We start from the raw sequence: 15431 nt of genomic DNA on the forward strand, positions 1-15431 counted from the left end.
AAGAATATGTTGAAATTTGGTTCTTGGTTTAAATATCGTTGTTGAGCAGAGATGAAATTAAAAGCCTCCCTCAATGTTCTCCTCTGAGAGCCTCCTGAGCCACATATATTTTTTTCATAAACCACGCCCACTTTTCCCGAAGCCCCACTCACTTTTATAAACCACTCCCACTTTTAGCTAAGCCCCACCCACTTTCCCTCAGCCCCACCCACTTTCCCTAAGCCCCACCCACCTTTACCTAATTCACACCCACTTTTATAAACCCCACCCACTATTACATAATTTCCAGTTAAGCCCTGCCCAGGCTTGCCCAGGGATTTTCCCAGGGAATTCCCAAAGAAAACCACACCCAACATTCTTATATAAAAGGGTTGGAACACAGACTGAATTTAAACATATTTTTACTTCTTTTGAGAATGCACTGCTGTGCTGATCGCGATTGGGATGACTTTGGAATTCCTTGGTGACCCACTACCTGTGTGGATTTAAACCTTCAAATTGATGAACTGGATTCAAACATCTTACCTATGGAGGTAAGATTTTCTTTTAATATTTAGAGTTTAATTTATACATATAATACTATTGTATTAAATGAATAAAATTAATTAATACACTGCTATTTTCTCTCACAGGAAATTGTATCTGAGAAACAAAATTAAAATACTGCATTTACCACAACTTGGGGTGAAATTCTTGATTTGTTTGAAAACCTTTTGAACAACCAAGACCTGGATAAGGACATACAGTCACGTGAAAAAGTAAGTACACCCCATGTAAAGTTTTGACTTTTTCAACATATTTCAACATACAGCTATTTGATCTTCATTTCAACAATATTGATAGATAAAGGTGATATAATAAAACAAATATCATGAAACATTTACATTTTGTAGTCCATTGTATAATTTAAATAAACATAAATGCAAATTTTGCATGTGGAAAGAGTAAGTACACCCTTGGCTCTAATAGGTGGTATTGCCCCTTTGGCAGAAACAACCTCAAGTAGGCATTTCTTATAACTGTCCAGCAGTCTCTGACATCAACTGGGAGAAATTTTTGCCCACTCCTCCATGCAGAATTCTTTCAGCTGCGCGATGTTTGAGGGGTTTCCTGCATGCACAGCTCGTTTCAAATCCCCCCACAACATCTCGATGGGATTTAAATCCGGGCTTTGACTTGGCCATTCCAGAACCCTCCATTTCTTTCTTTTCAGCCATTCCTTGGTGGATTTACTGCTATGTTTAGGGTCATTGTCTTGTTGCAAGGTCCACCTTCGGTTGAGCTTCAACTTTCCCACAGATGGCCTCACATTATCCTCAAGCACCCTCTGGTACAATGAAGAATTCATCGTGGATTCTATGATGGTGAGCTGCCCAGGCCCTGATGCAGCAAAGCTGCCCCAAACCATAATATTTCCACCACCATGCTTTGCGGTTGGTATCAGGTTCTTGTGGTCAAATGCTGTCTTTGGTTTTCGCCAAACATGTCTTCTGGTACTGTGGCCAAATAGCTCTACCTTTGACTCATCTGTCCAGAGCACATTGTTCCAGAAGTGCTGGTCTTTGCCTAGGTGTCCATTGGCAAACTTTAGTCTTGCCCTGATGTTTTTTCTGGACAGCAAAGGTTTCCTCCTGGCACACCTCCCATGTAGATAAAATTTGTGCAGCCTCTTTCTAATGGTAGACTCGTGCACTTTGACATCAACAGTGGTAAGAACTACCTGTCGGTCCCATGATGACATTCTTGGGTTCTTAGACACTTCTTTCAGCATCTTGCGGTCTGCTCTCGGGCTGAACTTGCTGTGGCGGCCTGGCCTGAACAAGTTGGCAGTTGTTTGGAATCTTCTCCACTTGTAGATGATCTTCCGGACAGTCGAATGATTGATTTCAAATTGTTTGGAGATCTTTTTAAATCCCTTCCCAGACTCGTCGGAATCTATAACCTTCTTCCTGAAGGCCTCAGAGAGCTCTTTTGATCTAGGCATGGTGACGCCGCACACTTCAACAACAAAGAGCAAACCAAACGAAATGTCTGAGGTTTAAATAAGACAGGTTCCTCCAAGTTCCTCTCTAACGATGTTCTAATCATTTGCACCTGAGCTGGTGCACCTGATTCTAATTTTAGGTATTTGAAGTAGTGATAAATGTAGGGGTGTACTTACTTTTTCCACATGCGAAATTTGCATTCATGTTTATTTAAATTATACAATGGACTACAAAATGTAAATGTTTCATGATATTTGTTATATTATATCACCTTTATCCATCAATATTGTTGAAATGAAGAGCAAATAGCTGTATGTTGAAATATGTTGAAAAAGTCAAAACTTTACATGGGGTGGGTGCACTTACTTTTTCACATGACTGTATACTTTGGAGACCCACAGTACAAGTTCTACCTTGATGACCCAGCCAAAGAATTATACCTTGGTGATACACAAAATCCTGAAAAAGAGTTCTGCCTTGATGATACTCATTGAGAGACCTATCTTGAAAACCCACTGAACAAGTTCTACCTTGATGAGCCAGAATACAAGTTTTACCTTGGAGACTCACAAATTTCTGAAAATTGGAAAAAGGGAGTTTTCCATGATGGTCCACAGTTATACTATGTGTGACTTATCATGGAAACCCCTTGTTGGGATTTTCATTTTGAAACTTATCATGGAAGTTGGGAGTTTGAATGTGAGCGTTCGGGTTCTCGATGTGAGGTGAAATTTTTCGAGTGGATATCATACCTCATGGACTCATTTACTTTGTATCATTATTGAAATGTTAAAAAAGTAAAGGATGAACGACATAATTGGAAGAAAAAAAACTTAAATATATATTTGTTGGGATGGGATGTGTTGGAGTTTCAAATATGAGGGTGAGGGTTTGGGTTAGGGATCTTTGTTAGGATGGGTTATGGATGGGGTTTGAATGTTCCTTAGACCTATACATTTGGTGTTTAAATGTGAGGGTTAGGGTTGAGTTTAACATACAATAATCAAGATCAAAGCATACACCACCTAATATACACCCCAGACTTGGTCTTTGAGTGTCCACAGCGGTGTATAGTAGAGGATTTTGAAGTGTCAACCCATTGTTTTCAAGGGTATTATCTGCTTATTTGTGTTTTTTTGTAATTCCTGTGAATAAAATGAACCCAAGATTTCTTCCCCATTCATATCATATAATTTATAAGTCCAAGGAACTGTATCCATTAAATCAATGATTTTAAAAAGTTCATTAGTCCATCTCTTTGTATAACCTTTCTCAAAGTGTGATTTCCAATGATATATTCTTACGATATCACCAACATTAAATTTTGGATTTTATCAAATTAATCTCCTCTTTGTATTCGAATTTTGTAAACTTTTCTGATGGTTTTGATTTTGTTGATGAATGAACCGTATTATTGTAATGTTATCCTGAATTAAAGATACCCGTTGTTGGGAACCGAGTTGTGCGAATTTTTTATATCGTCACTCTTTCAAAATGCGATTAAAACGCTCAATAACAACTGCCTTTCCTTCATTAAAGGTGCTGTATAATGCAAAACCATTATCTTTAAGGAAATTCATAAACGTTTTATTATAAACTCTGTTTCCTCATCAGTCCATAATTTATTGGGTCTTCTTTTGCTTTTATTAAATATTTGTTGGAAGGCTAACATAAGAGTATTTCCTCGTTTGTTTTTTAAAGGAACAATCCACGCATATCTTCTCAATTCAATAACGGTTAAAGCATATTTGTATCCCTTATCATTATCGAGTTAAATTAAGTTAGCGGACCAGATATAATCAACACCTTTGGAATAAACCTTTATTCTTTTAAACTTTGTGATTATTGGTCGATGTAATTCATCAGCAAAAACTATTTGTTCCTCAGTCTTGATGACATCATTAGAGCTTAACAGTTTTTCATTACAGGTGGTGAAGGTTGTGGTCAAGTTTCATTGAAATTGTGTGTGTATAGTTTCAGAAAAGAAAGCAAATACCTTTTCTGGGGTGGGGGTGGGTGGGTGGTCAAACCTAGACCCACTCTGACCCCATAAATTCCCCTAGACTTTGATTTTCTTCTTGCCATGAACAATCATTGGTACATCATAGGTGATGTCATCATGGGTGATGTGATCATCATTGTGATCAAATTTCATCGAAATAGTGTGTGTAGTTTCAGAGGAAGAAGCAAATTCCTATTTTTGGGTGGTCAAACCTGGATCCACTTTGACCGCTGTTAGACCCCGATTTATTAATGCCGTGAACAAACTTGAGTTGCAACATATCAAAGATCATTTGTGCCAAGTTTTGTCACAATCCCATCAGTGGTTTCGGCGAAGAAGTTGCAAGCGTTTGCAGACTGGCGGATTGACAGACTGACAGATGGGCAACACACTATCGCATAAGCTCCCTGGAACTACGTTCCAGGTGAGCTAATAAGTACAATTGAGTAAAATAAGATCAAAGAAGTAACATCCGATTAATAAAAAGGCTTTTCTGCTTGGAGTACCTGCACAGTACAGTGATCAAGTTGTTGTTTCCATAATGTGTTTTGTTGTGTGTGGAACGGCCTGGCATAGGTTGCTGGTGTCATCCGTGGCATACCCGATGCAACAGAACAAAAGGAAGCCAGGGTAAGTCTTCTGCACCACGACGTAACATGCTTCATTTTCTTCAGTAAGATTATTTTCCTCTTTTCTCCTGTTCCTTTTGTCCTGTAGCACCCTCATTGAAAGTGTTAAAAAATTGAAAGTGCTTATGAACTTATGAAAATCTAACGAGTTCAAGGGGGATGAGGAGGTCGATTTTTACGTTAAATTAATTTTCATAAAACGTTTAATGTTTTATATATTCTTACATTTTTTTTTGCATGCAATTTAAAAAAAAAAAAAGAAGCTTAATGTTTTATATATTTTGCTATTTTGGTTTGGATTAAATCCATCTATGTTATTAAATTTGGCTTGTGAGACATTCTACCTCACCCAATCCTGGCTTTTGGTTCAGTCCACAATTTGGATTTTCACATCTTATGCGGAAATGTCGAAACGATTATAGTTTCTTTTAAATTCTCAAATGCTTAATGTTTTATATATTTTGTTATGGATTAAATCCATCGATGTCATTAAATTATTTTAATACTTGCCACAGTTGATTTTGAGGGTGGCGGAGGAGGGGATACGTATCGCTTGTGGCTAATTGTTCTGCCCATTCCTGTGACCCACCCCCCCCCCCCCCATAATCCCGGCTTATTTTGGTTGAGTCCACATTATTTATGTTCGATTTCACTTCGATATATTCGGGTTTTTTTGGGGTTTTTTTGCATACAGAATCGAGGCTCGTGAAAGAGTTATCATTTATCACACAAACAAATCAAACAGACAAACAAAGTATATAAAAAGGGGAGCGGTAGACAAGATGGGGAGAGAATGGGAAGCACACAAACACAACATTTGAGAGCAGGGACATCGGGAGATGTGTGGGAGGGACAGGGCTTGGGGGAAGGAGGCGTGGGAAGGGGGGTGGGGGGGAGTGGGAGAAGTATGAAACACAACGACACCAAGGACTTCGAGGAAAGAAGTTGGTATTTCAAAAAAGTGGATTTGGGGTGAAATTAGCGGGGGTAGAGAAGATGAAGGTTTTGGATGGGGGAAGATAAGAGATGGTGGTGAACAGCTGTTTTAAACTTCATAATAAAACGGTAACTGTTTTAAGTATTTTAAAATTTAGAGTTGCGTGCAACAGGCCAGAGACAAAGTAACTTTCTCGCGTTATTAGCGAGATTGTATTTATAGAATACTTACCCTGCCCAGTCTTGAAAACGACTTGGTGCGAGCCAACTCTTCTCTTTTATTTATATCTGGGCATTAGGATTTGTTTAATTCACCATGTAAGGTATGAGGGGTGGGCATCATCCAAGTAACATGCGCCATATAAATGGTCATGTAACATGTGGTAAAGTTTCAATTTCTTTCGTTGAATGGATTTCGATGCACGCGCTAAACAAAATACATGCACAATTGCACATACATACATACGTGACTGAATGCTTAACCACGCTTTTCACTTCGTGTGCGCAAGATAAAAATCATTCAGGGTGACACTTAGGAAAACAGAACAAAGTAGAAGGACCTCCACCAGGCTGAACAATTTACGTTTTGTTTCCCACCAATAGGCTGGATCTGAACCAAAATCGAATCGGCTTGTTCTCATCACCGAACCAATGCAAACCCACCTAGTTTTGTCATGACTCATCCACAATTTTTTGAGATATCATGATGTATACAGTTTTTGTCCCTACATCTCAATTTTAGAAATTAGGCCTATGTTGACCTCTTGACTTAAAAAAAAAAATGGTGGTTGAATTTAGTGACCTGATATGCAAATCCTCTTCAAATTTAAAGTCAATTGGATGAAAATTGAAGATTTTAGAAACTTGGCCTATGTTGACCTATGTTGGCCTATGTTGACCTTTTGGCCTATGTTGACCTTTTGGCCTATGTTGACCTTTTGGCCTATGTTGAACTCAACAATAGTTTGAGGTTGAATTCAGTGACGTGATAAGGAATTCAGGATCGATCATTCTTAGATTTTTCGATTTTGTGTCAGGGGGCCTATCAGGGAATCCGGGGGGGGGGGGGGGGGGGGTCCCCAAAAATCAGCAGTGGTCTGGACTACAACCTCAAGAGGTGACCGCCAGCCCACTCGGGGCTATTTTATCTCTTATCGTTCCCCTCTACCTGTCATACCAGAAGCATTTGCTTCTCTCTTTTCCTTCTTATGATGATTCTTCCCTGTCGTTCATCTTTCCCGAATCCCCTGATGAATCCTTCCCACATTCCACGTCCTATCACATTCTGCTGTGATGTTAATCTCCGACCTTTTCACTGCCATTATGTACACGCTGTTCATGACTGGTGTGTGCATGCTTTGACATGTACTCAGCATTTTGAAACAATTTGTTTCCATCAGGAACAACAAGAAACTATTTGAAACACAACAAGTACACCACTTCATGCATTTTGGTACAGCCGGTGACTTGTGCTGTGAAACAAAATCTTATGAATAGTTTGAAACAGTTACCTTTTCTGGGACAATCACCAAGTTCAGGATCCACGTTCAGCTTCTGTTCAAAATCTGTAAAAACAAACGATCGTCCCATGGTGTCTCGAGAATCTCCATGATCAGGATAACATGTTGGTGACCGAGCGATTCCCTCACAACCCTCGCTACGTGCACGTTTATTCCGAGTCTGAAGAAGAACTTCCTATAAATATAATAATCACTGAAATACAAGGAGCAGAATGTTGTGGTTCAAACCTTTGTCCACAGAAGACGAATCGTCGACAAACTCGGACTTCACCTCCACCTTCACCACAAAATCTGAAGAAAAACAATCAATGTAAATGAAACTTTCATGAACATTTCTGAATAAAAACAATCTCCCCTGCGATGTTTCACTGAAATGAGTGAAAATGTATTCATATTATATTATTTAATAAATTATCCCAAATACACCGTGTTCGAGAATGTTCGGGATGACATGACAGATCACGAGGAGTGAAGTCGAGTACGAGGTTCGACCCGACTACAAACTGCTGTCCTGGTGATTCACATCCAGAGCTTTCCATCAATGATTGGAACATGAAGCAGGCTGTCTCATCGACTTGCATTCGATTAAGGGCGTTAAAGATCCCACGTTCTTAAGGGAGGGAAAGGGAATGTCTCCAGAAAACAATCTCTGTTACAATTTGACATTTTTATTTGTAACTTTGCAAGTAAAATGTGTTTGTGGTTCAAACCTTCATATTGAGGGAACGAATCATCGACGAACTCGGACTTCACCTTCACCTTCACAATAACACCTGAAACAAAAACAATCCATTTAATCTAAAGTTTCAGGAACCAGCAGAAGGTGACGGTGCGGAGAGAACGACACGTACCGGGTCCCGGGTCTTCATCCTCGGGTGGACCGACCCTGGACCCGCGATCTGAGGGAGAATCTCCCGGAACGACCGAGTTTCCTCCATCGCAACCGCTCGTGGATCCCGGGGGGTTCGATCTGTGATCTTCACCGGAGACATCTCGGTTCATGGCGCATCGGAGGGGACTGCAAGGTAGAGGGGAGTAAAGTATAGTACGGTACAGTACACTAGTACAGTAAGGTCAGGTGTGGTGTGGTAAAGTATAGTATTTAAAGGTAGCGTGTGGTAAAGTACGGTACTGTAAGGTAATGTAGTAAAGTATGGTGATGTAAGGTAAAGTGTAGTAAAGTGTGGTACTGTAAGGTAAAGTGTAGTAAATTACGGTACTGTAAGGTAGCGTGTAGTAAAGTACTCTGCTGTGCTGTAAGGTTGGGTGTAGTAAAGTACTGTGCTGTGCTGTAAGGTTGGGTGTAGTAAAGTACGGTACTGTAAGGTAGAGTGTAGTAAAGCACCGTGCTGTAATGTAGTGTAGTAAAGTGTGGTACTGTAAGGTGGGGTGTGGTAAAGTACGGTACTGTAACCTAGTAGTAAAGAATGGTGCTTTAAGGTAAAGTGTCGTAAAGTACGGTACCGTAAGGTAGTGTGTAGTAAAGTACCGTGCTGTAACGTAGTGTATGTAGTAAAGTGTGGTATTGTAAGGTAGAGTGTAGTAAATTACCGTCCTGTAAGGTAGAGTGTAGTAAAGTACCGTACTGTAAGGTAGAGTGTAGTAAAGTACCGTCCTGTAAGGTAGAGTGCAGTAAAGTACCATACTGTAAGGTAGAGTGTAGTAAAGTACCGTACTGTAAGGTAGAGTGTAGTAAAGTACCGTACTGTAAGGTAGTGTGTAGTAAAGTGTGGTATTGTAAGGTAGTGTGTAGTAAAGTACCGTCCTGTAAGGTAGAGTGCAGTAAAGTACCGTACTGTAAGGTAGAGTGTAGTAAAGTACCGTACTGTAAGGTAGAGGGTAGTAAAGTACCGTACTGTAAGGTAGTGTGTTGTTGTGGGTTAAACTTAAACTTCAATACGAACCACTCGTTGAAAAAACATGTTCCTGTAAAAACGAAGCACGTGACGCGTACCTTCTCCAAACGATCTTATTCACGATTTCACGGCAGCATATTCGCCAATCCAATCACGTGATCTCCAAATCACCTTGGAAACCAAAATCCTAATCTGCGGCTCTCAAACCGTTTACCCTCGGCTGCTTGTTACAGGTGTATAAATTGCGAAGGTGATAAATACTTAAAATATATTTGACAAAGGTATAAAAACTAAGTCTCGATTTTATCTGGGGATGTGACCATCCCGGGGACCGTAATTATTGTTTCTTTTTTTGTTTCATTATGTGAGTATTGTGGCGGACACGAAAGATCACTGGCGTGAGGGCATCATTCCACGCACCAAGTGGGCGGCGGCCACGCCCGAGGGGTAGGCGTGGCCGAGGGATATACACCGGGCACGCAGCCCGGAGAGCGCCAGTGCTACAGTTGAGCTCGTTTAATAAAGACTCTTAAACTCACCGCGTTGTCCGCTTCCTTCTTGTTGTACAAGCAAGCGCGCGTAGCACCGCGCTTCATTGGTGACTCCGACGTTCTGGTCAGCCGTCGCTGACCACCCGAATGCGCCATCGCAATGGCAAACAACGCGGTCCAAATGAAACTCCCCGAGTTCTGGGAGACGCAAGCCGAAGTCTGGTTCCTGCAGGCAGAAGCCCAGTTCCGACTTCGAGGCATCACGGTGGACGAGACCATGTACTGCTACGTGGTCGTTTCCCTCGGGCCCGGCACGGCCGCCCGCATCCTGTCGGTCCTGAGGAACCCACCGGCCGACGGCAGGTACGAGGCTATCAAGCGTCTCCTCCTCGCCACGTTCGGCCTCACGGTGGACGCACGGGCCGACCGCCTCCTGGACCTCCCCGAGCTCGGTGACACGCGACCGTCGGTCCGCATGGACCATATGCTGTCATTGATGGGCGACGAAACCCCGAATGCTCTTTAACGGGCGTTATTTCGACGCCAGCTGCCGGCACGAGTCCGCCTCGCGTTGGCCGGTTCTGTGACGACGGAACCCCGAGCGCTCGCTGCCGAGGCCGACAGGTTCTTCACGGCTTTGGACGCGCAGGCGAGTTTTGGCGCGGCCGCCGCGCATCCCGAGGCTGACCCTGATGTTGATGCACCACACCTCGGGGATCCCGAGGCTGACGCACGCCGCGTGGCCACCGCCACGCCACGCCCACCACCACTGCAAAAACCGCGGCCTCCGCCTTCGCTGCAAACCTGGTGCCATTTCCACGCCAAGTTTGGCCACAAGGCAAGGACTTGTTGCCCACCGTGCTCCTTCGGCAAGTCGGGAAACTACAAAGCCGGCGCTCGGTAGCGGCCCTGAGCGTCGGCCATTCCGGCAGCCTTCTTTTTATAATGGACACCTTGTCCGGGCGCCGTTTCCTATGCGATACGGGGGCACAGGTGAGCGTTATCCCTGCCTCTACGTCCGACAAGCATACCGCGGGCCGGGGCCCCGCGTTGCTTGCCGTGAACGGAACACCCATACGCACATTCGGGAAGCGCTGCCTCTCCCTGCGGTTCGGAAGGCAACGCTTCGAGTGGACGTTCGTAACCGCTAGTGTCCCCATGGCACGACTCGGTGCGGACGTCCTCTGTGCACACGGGTTGTTGGTAGATGTGAAGAACAGACGTCTCGTCCAGGCTGAAACGTTCAGCTTGCTTGCTTGCGCGCTGAGCAGCTCGTTGAGCGGCTCACTGAGCGGCTCGCCAAGCGGCTTGCTGAGCGGTTCGGTCCCGGCGAGGTTAGTTTGTACGCTTCCGGCAGCGGACGACTTCACCCGCCTCCTCGCCACCTTCCCGGCCCTTACGCGGCCCACCTTCTCGGCGGGGGCCATCAAGCACGGGGTGGAACACCACATCCCCACCGCCGGGCCACCGGTCTACGCCCGGGCACGCCGCCTCGAGCCGAAGAAGCTCGCGGTAGCTAAAGCGGAGTTTGCTATGCTGGAGCGGCTCGGCATCGTGCGGCGCTCCGAGAGTGCTTGGGCGTCGCTGCTCCACATCGTGCCGAAGCCCGGCGGGGGATGGCGACCGTGCGGGGACTACCGGCGCCTCAACGACGCCACCACCCCCGACCGCTACCCCGTCCCCCACATCCAGGACTTCTCCGCCCGGTTGGCGGGCATGTCCTTCTTTTCGAAGGTGGACCTCATATGCGGCTACCATCAGGTCCCCGTCAGGCCGGAGGACATCCCGAAGACGGCGGTCATCACGCCGTTCGGACGGTTCAAATTTCTTCGGATGCCCTTCGGTTTGAAAAATGCGGCTCAGGCGTTCCAGCGACTCATGGACAGCGTCTTGCGCGACTTGGATTTTGTGTACGTATACCTGGACGACATCCTCGTCGCCAGCGCGTCCCGCGAAGAGCACCTTCACCATCTCCACACGCTCTTCGAACGTCTGGGCCAGCATGGCCTCATCGTTAACCCCGCCAAGTGCCGGTTCGGCGTCGCCGACATCGATGTTTTGGGGCACCGCGTCACCAGGCATGGGGCCGTCCCCCTACCGGCCAAGGTGGAGGCGGTGAAGGGGTTTCCGCGCCCCCGCACGATCAAGGGGCTCCAGGAGTTCCTGGGCATGGTAAACTTTTACCATCGGTTCCTGCCCCGCATCGCCCAGCTCCTGCGCCCCTTGCACGAGGCCCTCCGATGGAAGCCGGGCAAAGGTGACGTTACCTGGACCGAGCAGATGGACGCGGCGTTCGCAGGCGCAACGCTCGCCTTGGCTAACGCCACCATGCTCGCGCACCCGGCGCCCGATGCACCGATCGCCCTCACCACCGACGCCTCGGACTACGCAGTGGGCGCGGTGCACGAGCAATGGGTGCGTGGTGCTTGGCAACCGCTGGCGTTCTTCAGCCGGCAGCTTCGCCCGCCCGAACGCCGCTATAGTACCTTCGAACGCGAGTTGCTCGGGCTTCACCTGGCGGTCAGGCACTTCCGCCATCTGCTCGAGGGCCATGCGTTCACGGCCTTCGTCGACCACAAGCCACTGGTCTTCGCGATGGGCAAGGTCGCCGAGCCGTGGTCGGCCTGGCAGCAGCGTCACCTCTCGGCCGTGTCCGAGTACACGACGGACATCCGGCACGTCGCGGGGAAGGACAACCCGGTGGCGGATTGCCTTTCCCGGTCCGTCGCCCACGCAGTCCACCTTGGCATCGACTTTGCCCGGATGGCGGCGGACCAGGCCGCCGACCCCGGCGTCCAGGCCTTGCGGACCACCGTCACGGGCCTCCGCGTCACCAAGGTGCCGTTCGACGGCGCGGCCCTCTTGTGCGACGTCTCCCTCGGGCGGCCTTGCCCCATCGTGCCCGCGGGCTGGCAGCGCCAGGTGTTTGACGCCATCCACGGCCTGTCCCACCCGGGCACGAAGGCCTCCCAGAGGTTGGTCGCCGACAAGTTTGTCTGGCATGGCCTCCGGAAGGCCGTCCGCGGCTGGACCAGGACGTGCCTCGCGTGCCAGCGCGTGAAGGTGCACCGGCACACCCAGGCCCCATTGGCCCCGTTCACGGTGCCGGAACGAAGGTTCGACCACGTACACGTGGACCTGGTGGGACCTCTGCCCCCCTCGCGGGGTTTCACCCATGTCCTGACAATGGTGGACCGCACCACCCGGTGGCCGGAGGCCGTGCCTTTGGCGGCGACGACGGCGGCGGACGTCGCACAGGCGTTCATCGCCAGCTGGGTCGCCCGGTTCGGCTCCCCCTCGGACATATCGTCCGACCGCGGCCCCCAGTTCACCTCGGAGCTATGGGGGGCGGTCGCGCGGGGGCTCGGGGCCCAGCTGCACCGAACCACGGCCTACCACCCCCAGGCCAACGGCCTGTGCGAGCGGTTCCACCGGTCGTTGAAGGCCGCGCTCCGGGCCACCCTCCGCGGCGGCGGCTGGGTCGACAGGCTCCCCTGGGTCCTGCTGGGCCTCCGGACGGCGCCCAAGGACGACCTGCGCGCATCCGTGGCGGAGTTGGTCTTCGGACAACCGCTGCGGGTGCCCGGCGAGTTCCTCCCCGACCCCACGGCACCATGGTCCGCGGCGCAGGAGCGCTCCGCGCTGCAGGAGACAGCCCGGAAGTTCACCCAGGTGCCAACGGCGCACCACGGGCACCCGCCTACGCACGTCGCCCCGGAGCTTCGCACCGCGGAGTACGTCTTCGTCCGGCACGACGCCCACCAGACACCACTGCGGCCCCGGTACGACGGGCCTTTCCGCGTGCTGGAGACCGGGGTGAAACACTTCACCTTGGACATCGGCGGTACTCCCGACCACGTCTCGGTGGATCGCCTCAAACCGGCCCACCTCGACGTGGACCACCCACCGCCGGTGGCTCGGCCCCCGCGTCGGGGCCGCCCCCCTGTGGGCGGACCCCCGGCACCGCCCAGGCCCGCCGGCACGCCGCCCCCCGGTCCTGCACCCATCCCGGGTGCAGCCGGAGGCATCCCAGCTGGCATCCCTGCACCCCGGACGCCGCCGGTCACCAGAGGGCGCTTCGGCCGGGTCATCCGTTTGCCCCGCAAACTGGCCCTCCAGGTGCGCGGGAATTCTGGGGGGGCGTGTGTGGCGGACACGAAAGCTCACTGGCGTGAGGGCATCATTCCACGCACCAAGTGGGCGGCGGCCACGCCTGAGGGGTAGGCGTGGCCGCGGGATATACACCGGGCGTGCAGCCCGGAGCGCGCCAGTGCTACAGTTGAGCTCGTTTAATAAAGACTTAAACTCACCGCGTTGTCCGCTTCCTTCTTGTTGTACAAGCAAGCGCGCGTAGCACCGTGCTTCAGTATCGTTATAAATATAATGACTGTCATGGGGAGAATAATGCTATTGTCACTCTGTCACGTAGAATAAACAACTGTGGGAAGAATTTATATAATGACGAGCAGGAGTACCCTGCCTTGCCGGGTGAGAAGGGGAGGCTGGAGAGGGAGAGTTGAGGAAGGGAGGGGAAGGGAAGGGAGGGGAGGGGAAGGGAGGGAAAGGGAGGGGAAGGGAGGGGGAGGGGGAGGGGAAGGGAGGGGGAGGGGGAGGGGGAGTTGGGTGGGAGTGGGAGGGGGAGTTGGGTGGGAGTGGGAGGGGGAGTTGGGTGGGAGGGGGAGGGGGAGTTGGGTGGGAGGGGGAGGGGGAGTTGGGTGGGAGGGGGAGGGGGAGTTGGGTGGGAGGGGGAGGGGGAGTTGGGTGGGAGCGGGAGGGGGAGTTGGGTGGGAGCGGGAGGGGGAGTTGGGTGGGGAAGGGAGGGGGAGTTGGGTGGGGAAGGGAGGGGGAGTTGGGTGGGGAAGGGAGGGGGAGTTGGGTGGGGAAGGGAGGGGGAGTTGGGTGGGGAATGGAGGGGGAGTTGGGTGGGGAAGGGAGGGGGAGTTGGGTGGGGAAGGGAGGGGGAGTTGGGTGGGGAAGGGAGGGGGAGTTGGGTGGGGAAGGGAGGGGGAGTTGGGTGGGGAAGGGAGGGGGAGCTGGGTGGGGAAGGGAGGGGGAGCTGGGTGGGGAAGGGCGGGGGAGGGGGAGGTGGGTGCAGAGCTGTAGATCGAGAGAGTTTGGCCAACTAAACAAGAGGCGCCATGTTGTTACCCAAGGTCAAGTGCACGCGCGCGTGCGTTCAAGCGTGCATGCAACCTACTGCTATTAGGGACGGGTTTATTTTTATGTTCCTGAGTTTCATACATTGTTTAGTCAGTTGCGAATGAGTGGAAGTTGGGATGGATGAGTGGAAGGAGGGATGGATGAGTGGAAGGAGGAATGGATGAGTGGAAGGAGGGATGGATGAGTGGGAGGAAGGATGGATGAGTGGAAGGAGGGACGGCTCTGGGTGGGTGGGGAAGGGAGGGGGAGGTGGGTGGGGAAAGGAGGGGGAGGGGTGGGTGGGGAAAGGAGGGGGAGGGGTGGGTGGGGAAAGGAGGGGGAGGGGTGGGTGGGGAAGGGAGGGGGAGGGGTGGGTGGGGAAGGGAGGGGGAGGGGTGGGTGGGGAAGGGAGGGGAGGGGTGGGTGGGGAAGGGAGGGGGAGGGGTGGGTGGGGAAGGGAGGGGGAGGGGTGGGTGGGGAAGGGAGGGGGAGGGGTGGGTGGGGAAGGTGAGGGGGAGGTGGGTGGGGAGGGAGGGGGAGTTGGGTGGGGAAGGGAGGGGGAGGTGGGTGGGGAAGGGAGGGGTGAGTGTGGAAGGGAGGTGGAGGTGGGTGGGGAGGGAGGGGGAGGTGGGTGGGGAGGGAGGGGGAGTTGGGTGGGGAAGGGAGGGGGAGTTGGGTGGGGAAGGGAGGGGGAGTTGGGTGGGGAAGGGAGGGGGAGTTTGGTGGGGAAGGAGGGGGAGTTGGGTGGGGAAGGGTGGGGAAGGGAGGGGGAGTTGGGTGGGGAAGGGAGGGGGAGTTGGGTGGGGAAGGGAGGGGGAGTTGGGTGGGGAAGGGAGGGGGAGTTGGGTGGGGAAGGGAGGAGGAGTTGGGTGG

At 50.4% G+C, this 15431-nt stretch overlaps 1 protein-coding gene across 1 annotated transcript in view; it reads right to left on the bottom strand.

Moving 5' to 3' along the window:
• LOC137427482 (uncharacterized) overlaps window positions 1–15431 on the bottom strand; it is a 45519-nt gene that overhangs the window by 6285 nt on the left and 23803 nt on the right. Inside the window, exons 2-6 of the mRNA XM_078777332.1 lie at window positions 8977–9040; window positions 7924–8090; window positions 7783–7845; window positions 7301–7363; window positions 7064–7117 (exon numbers count right to left, since the gene is read on the bottom strand). Coding sequence (XP_078633458.1) covers window positions 7064–7117; window positions 7301–7363; window positions 7783–7845; window positions 7924–8090; window positions 8977–9040 — 411 coding nt within the window. The remainder of the gene's footprint in view (window positions 1–7063; window positions 7118–7300; window positions 7364–7782; window positions 7846–7923; window positions 8091–8976; window positions 9041–15431) is intronic.

The sequence above is a fragment of the Myxine glutinosa genome, chromosome 5, assembly GCF_964187855.1.
Source record: "Myxine glutinosa chromosome 5, kmMyxGlut1.1, whole genome shotgun sequence".
In the NCBI taxonomy this organism is placed as follows: domain Eukaryota; kingdom Metazoa; phylum Chordata; class Myxini; order Myxiniformes; family Myxinidae; genus Myxine; species Myxine glutinosa.